The 16,129-nt window shown below is 35.2% G+C and overlaps 1 protein-coding gene across 1 annotated transcript in view; it reads right to left on the reverse strand.

Annotated features, from left to right (window-relative positions):
• Nucleotides 1-16,129, reverse strand: part of STPG2 (sperm tail PG-rich repeat containing 2) — a 140,473-nt gene that overhangs the window by 110,221 nt on the left and 14,123 nt on the right. The window contains exons 2-3 of the mRNA XM_066386550.1: nt 15,002-15,114; nt 3,290-3,451 (exon numbers count right to left, since the gene is read on the reverse strand). Coding sequence (XP_066242647.1) covers nt 3,290-3,451; nt 15,002-15,114 — 275 coding nt within the window. The remainder of the gene's footprint in view (nt 1-3,289; nt 3,452-15,001; nt 15,115-16,129) is intronic.

Raw genomic sequence — 16,129 nt, forward strand, 5'->3', positions numbered from 1 at the left:
GGAGGTGCACCTGAAATGTCTTATCGTGCCAGAAGGTAAGGAAGTGCTCAAAGAATGACGAGGTTGTGTCAAAAAAGACACAAAGGCCCTGGCCGGTTGGCTCAGCAGTAGAGCGTCGGCCTGGCATGCGGGGGACCCGGGTTCGATTCCCGGCCAGGGCACATAGGAGAAGCGCCCATTTGCTTCTCCACCCCCCCCCCCTTCCTCTCTGTCTCTTTCTTCCCCTCCTGCAGCCAAGGCTCCATTGGAGCAAAGATGGCCCGTGCGCTGGGGATGGCTCTTTGGCCTCTGCCCCAGGCGCTAGAGTGGCTCTGGTCTCCGCAGAGCGACGCCCCGGAGGGGCAGAGCATCGCCCCCTGGTGGGCAGAGCGTCGCCCCTGGTGGGCGTGCCGGGTGGATCCCGGTGGGGCGCATGCGGGAGTCTGTCTGACTGTCTCTCCCCGTTTCCAGCTTCAGAAAAATACAAAAAAAAAAAGACACAAAAAGCAGTTTGAAAGGGCTCCCAACAGTCAAATCTGAGGTAACTTAACTTCAAAAAAATAATAATAAGTAATAAATTATAATCCTTTGAGTAAAACAGGATTTCTGAATCCAGACTGACATAAATATATAAATGAGAAAGAAGATAGTTTTTTAAAGGGCCAACAAATAAATGTGAAAAAGATAAAGTTAGAAAATCACCCTTTGATAAATATCACAGTAAAATTGATTCAGATATCATCAATGGATGTTAAACTAGTGAGAGTTTGGTGAAGAATAGAATATATACTTATTATTAAAGTTACTCTCCTAAAATATTTATAAGTTTTAAAAAATAGTAACTTTACAGTAGATAAACCTGGAAGACACCACCTCAAGTTAACATCACCAAATACAGGATAACTATACATCCTGTGTTTTTTATGTGATACATTGAGAAAGATACATTGCTTCTGTAGTATTCCTGCCAATAAACTTATTCTAATAATAAAAAAATAAACACAAACCCAAAACTGAGATACTGTATAGTCTACAAAATAAATAGCCTATACTCTTCAAAAAAGTTACAAAAGACAAAGAAAGACAGAACTGTTCCAAATTAAAAGAATCTAGAGACATGACAATTAAATTCATCATGGAATACCAGATTGGACTTTGGACCCCAAAAAAATTTTTAGATCATTGAGGTAATTAGCAATATTTTCAAAAGATCTATAAATTAAATAATAGTATTATATGAATGAAAATTTTCTGATATTGATAATTGTATTGTGGTTACAAAAGAGAATGTCCTGTTCTAGGGAAATTTACATTGAAGTATTTAGGGGGAAAGAGCATCATGTCCTAAATGTACTCTCTAATGTCTTAATAAAAATAATATAAATGTATAAGGAGAAAAAATGGCAGAGCAAATATGATAAAGTAGTAACTATAGGATTGCAGTCAATGATATACAAGAATTCTTTGTATTATTCTTGTAACATTTCTATCAGTCTAAAACTATTTTAAAATATAAATTAATTTTTAAAAAGAAACTAATTGGAAACAATGAATGAATTAGATCTAATACACATATATGGTTAAACCTAGAAAACATAACATTGAGTGAAACAGTAAGTTACCTACATACCAGATAATTCCATTTACTTGTATTTTTTAAATCTTAAAAAATATATATTATTCATTATGTAATAAAAAGTTAATGTTTACTTAGTGAAAGGAGAAAAGTTGGGTAGGGTAATAATTGTAACAATATACTTATTTTAAAATATATTTAATTCAAGTATGACAAAATTTTAAGTTACTATATATGTGATGGAGTATACATGGCTATCTGTGATATTTGTACTATTAAATGTATAATAATACAACAACAACAAAATTTTTAAAAAACTTTTAACGATTCAAAGGCTCTAAGAGCAAAAAAGATCTTGGTATAACTACTGCCACAAACCAAATAGTTTCTGAAGGTGCTTGAGCCTAAGCCCAAAGTTGGAGACATAAACAAACAACTATTGGGAGTGAGGATCAAGGCGATCCTGAGAGTACCTATTCTTTGCCCAAGGTGTCCCTTCTGTCTCTCCTTAAATCTACGCTTAATTTTTGCCATATTTTTTCACTAGGAATACTTCTTCCAGATATAAAAGTATGAAAATATAATAGATTCAAAGCACTATCTATTTCAGTCTTCTAATTAAGTAAAACCAGACATATCATCCATCTACATTTATTATTTGTATTCATGGATAATGCATACATTTCAACTGGCTGAATGAAATATTGCTTCAACTCTGGCCAGGTTTAAAATGTAAAACCTGGATGAGATGGAGCTGGTACATTATGTTTAATATAGTAAATCAGAGAAATTCCTTATATTTTTTACAATCGTTTATGAAATATTTTCAGATTCAAATGCTTTTGTAAATAAAATGTCCTTTTCCACTTTTGAGGTCATTCTTCTTTTTTTTTTTTTTAATTTTATTCAGTGAGATGAGAAGAGGCAAAGACAGACTCCTGCATGTGCCCCCGACAGGGATCCACCCAGCAAGCCCACTAGGGGCTGATGCTCTGCCCATGTGGGACATTTCTCCATTCCTTAGCAACTGAGCTCTTGGTACCTGAGGTGAAGGACATGGAGTCATTCTCAGAGCCGGGGCTAATTCACTCTAATTGAGCCACGCAGGAGGGAAAGAGAGAGAGAGAGAGAGAGAGAGAGAGAAGAGGGGAAGGGGCAGAGAAGCAGAAAGGCGCTTCTCCTGGTTGCCCTGACTGGGAATTGAACCTGGGACATCCACACACTGGGCCGACGCTCTACAACTGAGCCAACTGGCTAGGGCCACTTTTGAGTTTAGGAAGAGCATCTATGTATTCCATATAATTATACATTATAGCAGAGACTGCCGGTAGGTTAAACTTACTTCCTCTTCTTCCTAGATTGAATTAGACTATAGTTCCAGCCTCCTGGGAAGTTAAGTGTGTCTATATGACTGAGCTTCAATTCTCAGGCCTGGCCTACAAAAACCTCCCACTAGCAGGCCTCCATCCTCTTTCCCCTTCTGCCAGCTGAATGTAAATGACAACGAGGCCCCACGGTATGACCGTAACACAAATAAAATAAACTTGTGTCCCTGAATCTCTACATGGAGGAACATCCCTTAACAAATATTACCCCTACAATTGAGGAAAAAAGAATTTCTTTTGTATTAAGCCACTAAGGGTCTATTTGTTACTGCAGTTAGTGTTATTTTAACTAAACATGCATAATCATAAATAATTTCCCAACTGTCAATATGAAATGCTTTATACTTACAAATTGAGGTTTATAGTATGCTGGACCTAGTGTGCTATCAATAGCAGGTGGAATATCTTTCATAATACTGTCATCCTCATTAATATGATAACCACATGACTGTCCACAAGAGGGAATTGAAGGAACAATAGTTCTGAAAACTGAAGGTGACCTTGAAATTTTCTGTAAGAAAACATTTTACATTATTTACTCAAAGGCAAGAAGAGAAGAAATGAAGAACCAAATATTAAAATTTACTAAAAAGCAACTATTAATTATTGGCTTAATGAGTTTCATAATATAAACCAAAAATGTTTGTTTCTTAAAAGTAACTTAAGCAAGTGAATTTAAGTGTCACCTCATTATATAAACCAAGATGGTATACACCATCACTATTTAAGATGTCTCACTCGGCTCAGTTATTTATCTTGCTTAGTAAAGCAAGTAATATAAACAGGCACTCATTCCTATAATCACATCAATAATCAACATTACTTGTGTTATGCTATCATAGTATCTGCTAAGTAAAAACAAATAATATTTTCTGTAACATTTCCTGACTTCATTTCTTCTTATCTCTATATTGCTGGTGCCCTTTATAAATATCCTAATTATACAGACTATGTAGCAAGAAAAATCTCTCTAATGTAATGCTAGATGAAAATATATAAAATATAAAATTGAATGTATGGCTACAGCTATATAAGTTATGTGAAATTATATATGTGCATCAAGTCCTATACATTACATGATTTAATACTGAAAAGAAATATGCAAAAATTAACAGAATATCAATGTTAGAGTCAGGAGTTTTAGGGTGATTATCCTTTTGCAAAATTTCCCTTAATTAAAAATTTTATAATCTAAATAAAAACAGGAAGGTCTACCATATATTAAAAATACTTGGCTCTGTCTGGTTGCTCAGTGGCTAAAGTGTCGGCCTGGTGTATGGACATCCCAGGTTCGATCCCCAAGCATACAGAAGTGACCATCTGCTTCTCTTCCCCGCCCTCTCCCTTTCTCTCTCTCTCCCACTCTCACAGCCAGTGGCTCAATTGGTTTGAGCGTGGCCCCAGGCACTGAGGATAGCTCAGATGGTTCAAGCATCGGTCCCAGATGGGGTTGCCAGGTGGATCCCGGTTGGGGCACACGCAAGAGTCTGTCTCACTATCTCCCCTTGTCTCACTTCAAAAAAAGTAAATAAATAAAAAGGAAACTAAAAGAATAAGAAAAGAAAATAAGAGGAAAAAAAAGAATTACTAGTATAAAATATATCAACATACAGACATCTAAATGATTTAGTTATCTGGAAAATTCCTTATTAAGAATGTCTTGATCCTTTATAGTTTCTAAAAAAATAAATAAATAAATTTTATAGTTGGTGTACACATGCTCAATATATAATTATGTCATAAACAGTATAGTGTATCACTAGCTGAAGATTTTTTTTACCATTAGAGACAACTATTAAGCAGTCTTGGAGATACTTAACAGGAATGATTACCAAATTAAAACAGGAAAGTACTGAATGGCTTCTCCTCTACTCATTACTTTCAAAAATTATTTGCGTGGTGTCAAGACTTTCCAAAATACCTCCTCTCCAGTTTCTATTCCTGCTAATCTCCCTTTGATCCTATACTCCAAGTATTTCAAAGAATTTTGTTATTCTCTGAAAATAACCATGTCATTAAATGCCACAATGTCTTTATTCATGTGGTTTTCTCCACCAGACTGTTTTTGCCAATTCTTTTGAACGATGTAGTGAATCCTTCAAGACACAGTTCAACTGTGATATCCCTATGCCCTCCAAAAACTCTCTTCTTCAGGCTTCCAGTGAACATTTTATTATGATATGTTTATTAAGATATCATTTCACCAACTTTTTTATATTGAATTTCATTCATTACTTTTCTGTTGAAATTATAGATCCCAGTGAGCAGTGATTTGTCTTCTATATATTATCAGTGCCTGGCAATATATCTGGTACACATACTCACTCAAAAAATGTATGATAAACATTTGCATGAGTAAATAAACACATATCTCCACACATAAAATAGCTAATATGTAAATATACTTATAGAACTTAACCTCATTTTCATTGCACTGACATTCAACTGAATCCTAAAATATATCCTCCTAAACAAACAACAAACTGATTCAAATTTAATTAATATGAGCTATGTGAAGGAGTTATGGCAAGAAAAGAGGGAACCACTTCAAAAGAAGCTATGGCCGGCCCTGGCCGGTTGGCTCAGTGGTAGAGCGTCGGCTTGGCGTGCAGAAGTCCGGGTTCGATTCCCAGCCAGGGCACACAGGAGAAATGCCCATCTGCTTCTCCACCCCTCCCCCTCACCTTCCTCTCTGTCTCTTTCTTCCCCTCCTGCAGCCAAGGTTCCATTGGAGCAGAGTTAGCCCAGGCGCTGAGGATGGCTCCATGACCTCTGCCTCAGGTGCTAGAATGGCCCTGGTTGCAACAGAGCAATGCCCTAGATGGGCAGAGCATCGCCCCCTGGTGGGCATGCCGGGTGAATCCCGGTTGGGCACATGCGGGAGTCTGTCTGACTGCCTCCTCGTTTCCAACTTCAGAAAAATACAAAAAAAAAAAAAAAAAAAAGAAGAAGCTATGGCCAAAATCTACTAGATTATATTATTTATTTCAAAGGGGTAACCCTTTGGTATAAAAATTATTGACTTATATAATACTAACATACCTTTTCAAACATACTACCTGCTAGTCCCCTACACAAATTCTTTGTTTCAGTCAAATAATCTTATCATTGTCTTCCATAAGATCCCAATTCTCTGTCTTCATTCACTTAGCTCTTCATGCCTAAATGCATAGTCTTCAAAGCCAACCTCTTATATAAATCCTCTACAAACTAGACTTCTCCATAACACAATAGGCCTCCTTTAAATTCTTATGGCTTTTAATTACAAGGTCATTTACAAAGCACCTGTCACATTTCATCTTGCTTTAATAGCTCCATATATATCTTTCCCACCTAACTTTTAAGCTTATTTCAGAAATCATGTTTTAAATTTCACTGTTTTTATTAACTATTTGAACAGAGTTTCCTCTATGTGTGTGTATGTGTGTGCGTGTGTGTGTGTTTGTGAAAACCATTCAGGTGGTCTTTAAAATTCCCCTTACTTTCTGTTCACCATGGATATTGGAAGTGACTACAGATTTATCGAAAGCAAAAAAGAAGTCAGAAGGTAGTTAAAAATTCAAGTTTATAAAATTGAATATTCATTTAACCATAAATAACTACAATATGAATACTAATATATGCATTATTTTTTACAGAAAGGTTTTTAAAATATACTTAACATCACAGAAAACGCTGAACCCTTTCTACTTTAACTAAATGAAATGTTATTAGAAGCATACTTTAAAACTGTAACCTACTGATTGAAGATGCTCTTTAGCCTCTAGCACTTTTCTCTTTGCAGTAGCTAATTTTCCAGTACAAGACAGATCATAGCTTGCTGGTCCTGGACCATCGGAAATAAACTTCTTAAAACGTTTCTCCTGGTTTTGTAGACTACGGCCTCCCTTTATATTATACTAAATTGAAGAAAAAATATATAAAATAATTAAAAGAACTTTATAATTAATACTTATTTGATAAAATTTATATATTAATATGAACAAATAGTTTCAAAACCCAACCTGAGAAGTTAAAGGTCTTGATTGAAAACATAGTTCTAGTAAGAGAAGATATAAGAGATGACAATGGCAGCTGTCAGTTGTAACTCCCAACTCAATCTAAAATTTACTGTACTTACAACACTCTGAGAGAATGTTTTAGATAGGAATCAGACACACAGGAGTCTCCAAAGCTGTGGAGCAAGAATAAAGAGTGTAGGCTTACAGGCTCCAATTAGTATCTCTGAAATGAGCTAAAAATTCTGGTATCCATATTGCAAGAAAAAGGAAATCTTCCAAGCTTCCTTAGTACATTTTTCATGAATAATATTTTGGTCATTTATAGGGATATTTGTGTAGATTTACTGGCAACAGCTTGGTTTTATGCTTAGATTAGTTTTAAATATTTTTAATTGCAGAGAAAGCACTGGGAAAAATCTTCCATGCCACATATCTGGATTCTATAGAATCAGAATATTATCATCTGGCTAATAACTAGAAAATGCAAATAAATTTCAATCCCACTTGTTTCTATAAACAGTCAAAATACAGTAGCTCCGACGATGATTCATAATAGTGGTTGACATTTGATTAATCCGAAAATATATTTTTTAAGTCGCTGATTTACCAACAGATCTTTTCACATGGGGTGCATATGTTAGTTGTTCACAATCACTATTAACTGAACCTATCTCTAGCTTGCATATTCTTTAGCTTTATTCGGCTTTTCAGAAATATACAATAGAGGTTTTCTTTTTAAAAAATGAGTGAAATTATATGCATAAATAACCAATTTAGTACTTAATTACTATTTAAATTTCTGTTTAAAGAGATTGTATCTATAATAATAGACTTTAATGATTTTGCAAAAAAACATTACTTGTTACATAAAAAGTTAAATTACCTTTAGAAAAGAAGGCTTCCTCATATTTTGATTATTTGAAAGCCATTACTATAGTCTCTACGAAGAACAGGCTGACAGCTGTCAGAAGGAATGGCCGTTGGGAAGCTGGGTGAAAAAGGCAGACGGACTAAGCAAAGAAAGGAAACCTCATAGACAAAGACAACAGAATGCAGATGACAAGAGAGAAAGGGAGGCTGGAGGAGGTCGAGAAGGTAAAGGAGGATAAATGGTGATGGCAGGAGAGGACTTTAGGTGGTGAACACACAATACAATATATGGTCATGTATTATAGAATTGTACACCTGACACTTATACAACTTTATTAACCCATGTCACCCCAATAAATTCTAAACTAAAAATAGGCTCTCCAATCTTAAACTCAAGCTGCAATTTGAATTTATATTAACTACTTTAACTGAAGACTAAAAAATTGGTCTAATGTGATTTTTTTAACTACAGTACAAATGAACCAGAAGTTTTCAGGTCATTCATGTTTCAAAAATTACCAATTCTACTGATTTTATAAGCAATTACAAAAGGAACTGCCATGTGTCAGATAAGTGACCTCCAAAAATATATTACCAAGTAATTATACATTTTATATGAAAACCTAAGATAAATAGTCTTACTATTTCTTGAATACTGGCTATCATCAAAATACTATATTATAGTTATTTGATAAATTATTATATTGTCAACAACCCCCCAACACTACAGGGGCCAAGTCTCAACTGAAGGATGAGAACATACTGCATCACATACGATATCCTATCATTCAGCTCAAGTGAGAGGTAGCACTCAGATCAAAAATCAAACCTAATTTGAACATCTATTACTAGGCCTGAGTAATAAAAAATATGAAAGAAACTATTTCTCTGGCCCAGAAAAGAGATCCCACATCTAGAACTATTCTCATGTAATAAGAAACAAGATGGTACCTGTCAAGCAGAGACAGGTCAGAAACTGGGAAAAAACTGGATCAGAAAACACAAATGAAATTTGTACTGACACTTTGAAGTGAGACTCCTAGGAAACAGGAAAAGAACAGAACAAGGTAGGTGACCTAATAAGCTAATTGTCTATCAAAGGATCAAAGCATGCACTTTGTAAACTTGATTCTTCTCCTTCTTTTATTTTAATCCATGTTCTTTCTTACTAAGCAAACTTCCTTTCAAAAAAATTTAGCATGCTTCAGACATGCTAAAGAAAACAAAGGAAAAGGGATTTTGCCCATAACTGGGCCAGAGGTGTAAAGGCACAAAGTATACCCAACCCCCACCTGACTTTGGAATAGTGGTGACAACCATAATTAAAGTCAAATAACTATATATAAGAGATACAGAGAACGACAGACCAAATTACTGCACACAGTTTCAACTCCTAAACATGCTGTTTTATAAAGTGTCAAGTATTTTGTATTTTACTGTGGAGGGAGACCCTCACAACTACAACCCACATTTTAGGCTTTTTAAAACTTCACTTGCATGACCAGGCAGTGGTGCAGCAGCTAGAGCAGGTGTGGCCAACAGTTTTTGCCCTCGGACCAGATTAGAAAGAAAACTTTTTTCACGGGCTGGACAAAATATTAAAATTAAAAAATGTTAAATACAAAAATGATTCATTTAAGTAAACAAAATTTTATTATGTGATTTATTTATGAATAAATGTAAGTAATTTAGTACAACAAATTAACAAAAAAACTAATGTGACGTGTTGAGGCGCTTTGCATTGCCTATTATTTTTTTAATATCTGGCTCTATACTTGTAGTAGCTATTCTTAACACAGCCTCCAAATGTAAATCATTCAATCTTGATCTGTACTTTTATTTAGATTCATTAAAGAAAAAGTTTGTTCACAAATATAAGTTGAGCTGAAGATTACTAAATATTCCTTGGCAAGTTTTTTTTAATTTCCATATTTTCCATTATTCAATTGCTTATAAAAAATTACACGGATGAGTACAAAAGTTGTAAATCTTTATAATGGAATTTTTTAAAAAAATAAAGAAGTATCACGAATCCATTCGACCAATTATTGGAAGTTAACCCTAGATTAGTCACACGCGGAATTCTTTTCTACGTATCACTATCTTCTTAAATATCTCGATTTCCAATAATCAAAGACGCTTCCGCTTCTGAGTAGCTGAGATTTTAACTTTCATTGTTGTGCAATGGTTAGATATTGTAGTTTATGTATAACGATTTAAAAGTACCAGTTATTTCATTTCCACAGTGCATCGTGCGGAGAATATTAAAAATTTAATCGTGGGCCACATAAACTCATTATGCGGGCCGGATTCAGCCTGCGGGCCATATGTTGGCCATGCCTGAGCTAGAGCATTGGCCAGGGACACTGAGGACTCAAGTTCGAAACTCCAAGGTCACAGGCTTGAGTGTGAGCTCAGCAGCTTGCGCATGCAGTCACCAGGTTCCCCATGGTTGCTGGCTAGAGCAATGGGTCACTGGCTCTGCTGGAGCTTCTCAGTCAAGGTACATGTGAGAAAGCAATCAATGAACAACTGAGGTGCCACAACTGAGTTGATGTTTCTCATATTTCTTCCTGCCTGTCTCCCTCTCTCTCTCCCTCTCTCTCTCTCTCTCTCTCTCTCTCTCTCTCTCTCTCTCTCTCGCTCGCTAAAAAAAACCAAATGAACAAACAGAAAAACTTCATTTGAGCCTGGCCTGTGGTGGCATGGTGGATAAAACCTGGACCTGGAATGCTGAGGTCGTCAGTTTGAAACCTGGGCTTGCTTGGTCAAGGCACATACGACAAGCAAACAATAAAAGTGAAGCAACTACGAGTTGGTACTTCTTGCTCCACTCCCCCATCTGTAAAATCAATAAATAAAATCTTTAAAAAACAGTTTTCATTTGAAGTCTCTAAATAATATTTACTAAGTACTTGCTGATAGAAAGCAACATTTCAACCTGTGCTTCCAAAAGAAAAAATAAATTGTTAAGCTACTTGCATTAATTTCCAGTAAGATTATCCCTTTAATAAGTATTCATATTAATTATTTACAGAATATGTAAACTGTCACATTACATGTTTTCTAATCCATGCATTTAAAATGAAATGAACTTTATTTTTTAAACAGTGTGATAAATTCACACTTCTTAAACTTCTAAAATTTCTGCAAGTGTTTGGCCTAAAACTACCCCCAAAAAATCAATAGCAATTGAGTAAATAAATTATAAGTCATTTTCATACCAAGGAAATCAATCTTCTTCTGGCATTTGTTTATAGTTTTAAGAAGAAAAATAAAAATTTCTAGAACTCCTTAGATCATTCATTATACAACTTTATTTTATTTATTTTATTTTATTTTATTTAGAGGGAGAAGACGGGAGCAAGAGAGAGAAAGAGAGAGAGAGAGAAGAACATCAATCTATTCCCATATATACACCTTTATCAGGGATAAAACTGGCAACTTCTGTGCTTCGGGCCAACACTCTAAACAACCGAGCTATCCAGTCAGGGAAGATCATTCGTTACACAATAAAGCAGAATTCCTAATTCTTTATTCTTGACATCTAAGAAATGTACTCAATTTGGAATAAAATAAAATTTGATCTAAATTGTACTTTATATTATCTCACATGGAATTGACTAAAATCAGTACTAATATAAAATAATATTCCAACATCCTAACAGATCATATTTAACAAGTTTAAAATCTATCTATTGTGCATTTTTATTGCATTTCTCTCTTGGAATACTGATGGTACATATCAATTTTAATAAGGGAACTAATGTTAGAACTAGCAAACCCATACACCCATAATATGCTAGTCTGTGGACATGGAATGGAAGCGGGAGTGACACTTCTAATGATTATTAGTGACCCAGTGTTGAATTTTTTTGCTTTTTGTCCTCTCAGCTCTAGCATTCTAGAGGTTTTAAGATGCCAGTGAGAAGCAACATATTCCACTGAATTGAAGGCTGTGATCACCAACTGCTGCTACATTTCAGGCTCTTCCTGCTATAAAGCAAAAAGCAAAATAAGGAGCTCAGTGCATTGATTGAGTTGATTAACCTGACCCTGACGCAAACCAGGATTAATGACAGCCAAGGTGGGATGAAACGCTGGGACAGCCTGCAGAGCTGCCCACACTGTAACACCCAGGTTTACTTAAAAGCGAAACAAGCCTGAGAATCAAGGCTCAGATTCTTAGACTCCTTTGAACTGAAGATTCCGGTCACCCCACCAAGATAAGAACTCTACCAGTTAAAGTCCTAGTTGAAAACATGAGGAACATGGAATGAATGATTAAGAAAAATCTCAAGCTACCTATAGTCTCATGATCAGTTACAGAATCAAAATAGGTGCCTATCCACACATACGTCCTTGCTTCCTGCATCACTTTCTTTCACTTTCCATCGCTGTCCCCTTCTGTTGTAAAATGGCAACACTAATAACATTAAAAGGTATTGAATGCTAACAGGTATTATTTTAAATACTTACTAGAATATTTAGTCCTTAGAAAGAAAGCCAAGTTATTACTCTTATAGAACAGATGAAGAAACTGAAGCCCAAAGAGATTAAATGGATACGGTTAAGTCTAACAGCTAGTAAGTGGCGGAGACAGATTTTGAATCTAGGTAGGCTAGCACCGAAGTCTGAAGTCCTAACCACTTCTTTATAATATCTCATGGTATATTTCTAATTTAATTTATAGGCTGAAGAATAATGAAATAGAAATGTGAAAGAACAAGAAAAGCAATGGCCTTAATCTAGAAATCCAGGATTCATTTGGTAGTGACACTGCAATGTCATCTCTGAATGCAGTAGTTAGACATTAGTTTGGCTCCTTCTGAGAAGATGTACTTGAAAATTATATATAAAATAATTGCAGGCCCTGACCGGTTGGCTCATTGGTAGAGCGTCGGCCTGGCATGCAGAAGTCCCGGGTTCTATTCCCGGCCAGGGCACACAGGAGAAGTGCCCATTTGCTTCTCCACCCCTCCCCTCTCCTTCCTCTCTGTGTCTCTCTTCCCCTCCCGCAGCGAGGCTCCATTGGAGCAAAGATGGCCCGGGAGCTGGGGATGGCTCCTTGGCCTCTGCCCCAGGCGCTGGAGTGGCTCTGGTCGCGACAGAGCGACACCCCGGAGGGGCAGAGCATCGCCCCCTGGTGGGCAGAGCGTCGCCCCCTGGTGGGTGTGCCGGGTGGATCCCGGTCGGGCGCATGCGGGAGTCTGCCTGACTGTCTCTCCCCATTTCCAGCTTCAGAAAAATAAAAAAAAATAAAAATAAAAAAAAAATAATTGCATTTTATAAACTATCCATATACAGAAGAATAACTCTGTGTGTGTTTATATATGTTCTGTATATGAGAAAAAAGAGAACTGGGTAATCAAGGGGTGAAATGTAATACAAAACTATTGTTTTCTAGCATTCCTTCTATTATCTTAGTCATAACACCCACCCATGTGACAATCAAGTCTCCCCCACTTCCCATACTTTCTGGGGTTTTTTAAATTTTTACATTTTTATCAATTTATTGGGGTGACACTGGTTAATAAAATTACATAGATTTCAAGCATACAATTCTATAATATATCATCATTCAAAGTCAAGTCTCCTTCTATCACCATTTATTCCCTCTTTACCCTCTTCTATCTACTACCACTTCCCTTTCCCTCTGGGAACACCATACTGTTGTCTGTGTCTATGAGTTTTTTGGGTTTGTTTGGGTTTTTTGCTTAATTCCTTCAACTTTTTCACCCATTCCTCTAAACCCCCTCCACTCTGACAGCTGTCAGTCTGTTCTCTGTATCTATGAGTATGTTTCTATTTTATGCTAAGTGAAATAAGTCAGTCAAAGAAAGACAAATACCATACAATTTCACTTATATGTGGATCTAATGAACAAAATAAACAAACAAGCAAAATACTTTGTGGTTTTTAAGGAGCTTGCAAACAAATGATTTCCTGTCCCAGGAACTACAGATATTGTTCCATAATGAAACGGGACAAATTAGCTTCTCCTTACAGGGAATTTTAATCTTCAGTGGAGTAACAGATAAAAAATAAAAGGAAGAAAAAAAACTTTAAAAAGTTAAAAGGAAAGAAAAGACCTTCAAGAATTAAGTTATCTGCCTGACCTGTGGTGGCGCAGTGGATAAAGCGTCGACCTGGAATGCTGAGGTCGCCGGTTCAAAACCCTGGGCTTGCCTGGTCAAGGCACATATGGGAGTTGATGCTTCCTGCTCCTCCCCCTGTTCTCTCTCTATCTATCCCTCTCTCTCTCTCTCCCCTCTCTCTCTAATAAAAATGAATAAATAAAATCTAAAAAAGTAAATTAATTAATTAATTAATTAATTAAAAAAGAATTAAGTTATCTAATGGCAGTTCCCTACTGAATGGTGTAGAAATTCTTACTACTACAAATAACCAAAATTGTACTAATCCAATCCTTCCTTAAGATTCAACTATTTAGTCTTACTTTAAGTCTATGAGCTATCCAAGTGCCTTTTCTGTATTTAATTATAAACCTAGTCTGTCTTTTAAAATCTGTTTTACTGTTTGTAACCAAAAACTCCAGACAGAATGATTGCTATTATTAATTCAGGAAGTCTAACGCAAAAATTAAGTCATTAATGACTGTCTCTGGTCAGCTAGGAGTCATTATGAATGAATGCAAAGTTCATGTCGAAAAAACAAAAGATTATATTCATGATTATGAAGATACTGGAGTTATGCACTGTTTTGAACATGAATGGCCCATCAAAAATATTCTTATCACACACTCAATAATGTATAGAATTAGAAGACAGATGAGTCAATGCCAATTAATTCTAGTTTTACAGTATGACATGCAAACTTTCACTATATTTCTATCCCTCTTCTACATATCTTTACCATTTGCACAACTTTCATGGGCCATAATTCATTCAATAGTTTTATTCTCCCATTCAAGAGTCTCAAGGACCTTGAAGAATGTAACAATGTTTTAATGTTACATTTAATGTTTTAAAGAATAATGAAGAACTCCCAAGCAAGCAATGACATTGAACACATTTACTTTCTCTTATTCTAATTACAAAATATAGATTGAAAGAAGAAAGAAGATAATATAAAGAGGAAAAAATATGACAATTGACATGATAGTCTATTAAAGGAAAAAAGCATAATTTTATTAACTTAGATAATTATAATAACTATTATAAATATACCTGTTTTTTTGAAACATTATAGTGTCCTGGACCTGGAAAAGCTTTCTCGGTGTTAGAGGCAACAGGAAATTTACTTTCTCTGGCAGCCAAAGAAAGGAAAGGTGCATAGCCATCTATAAGAGTAAAATCATATCATTGGCAGATAAATTCCAATAATTTCAGAGAAAAAGCAATCAAAACATATATACATATAATCATTTAGTTACCTCAACTGTTAATACTATGTTATCGGAACTAATGACTAGTCACAGAAGGACAAAAAGAAAAAGAAAAAACTCACGAATAGGGACAGTGTGGTGATTCCCAGTGGTGAGGGGAGTGGTGAGAAAAGAGGAGAAAGAGGTATATGGGGGATAAATGGTGACAAAGACTGACTTTGGGGTGGGAGGTGAGCACACAAGACAAATGTGTTGTAGAACTGGGTACTTGGATACCTGTATAACTATGTTAATCAGTGTCACCTCAAAAAATTCAATTAAAAAATAAAAATATAAATTGTAATGTCAGATGATATATTATGGAATAGTACAACAGAAATCTACAAAATGTTATTAACAAATGCCACCCCAATAAAGTCAATTTAATAAAATAAGTAATAATAAAAATAAAATTCCAATGTATGTAGAATTTTTATTAATGTATATTAAATATAAGAACCTGGACTTACTAAACAACAGAAAAAAATAACAAAAGAAAATAAAAAGCAAAGTCAGTCTTTTTCTTCTAAGCACATTTGGTTGGGATAAAAAATCAGAGTTATATTTGCTGATAAAGTATTTTATTCTCAGAAGAACACTGTTTTGTATTTTGGAGCAGCATCTATTATTTGTAGAGAAGAGTCTTTTTAAATTTTTGGAGATAACCTAAATTGAAATAATTTAAAGTGAGTTTAGAGCAAATACTTAATAATGTCTCCTTGCTTTGATTCAGTAAATATTTCTTGATTGGCTGGTCACAAACAAATCCAAGATATTAATTTCATTGGAACAAGCAATCATAAATTTAAACAAACTCAATAGATAAACAGTAGACAGATTTAGTCTACTGAATGACTGATAAAAATTTCAAGGAATGTATCAAGAAAATAAGTATAAGCAATGTAGATATAAAAGAAATGGGAGAGAATAG

This window comes from Saccopteryx leptura, chromosome 5, assembly GCF_036850995.1.
Source record: "Saccopteryx leptura isolate mSacLep1 chromosome 5, mSacLep1_pri_phased_curated, whole genome shotgun sequence".
NCBI classification, from domain to species: Eukaryota; Metazoa; Chordata; class Mammalia; order Chiroptera; family Emballonuridae; genus Saccopteryx; species Saccopteryx leptura.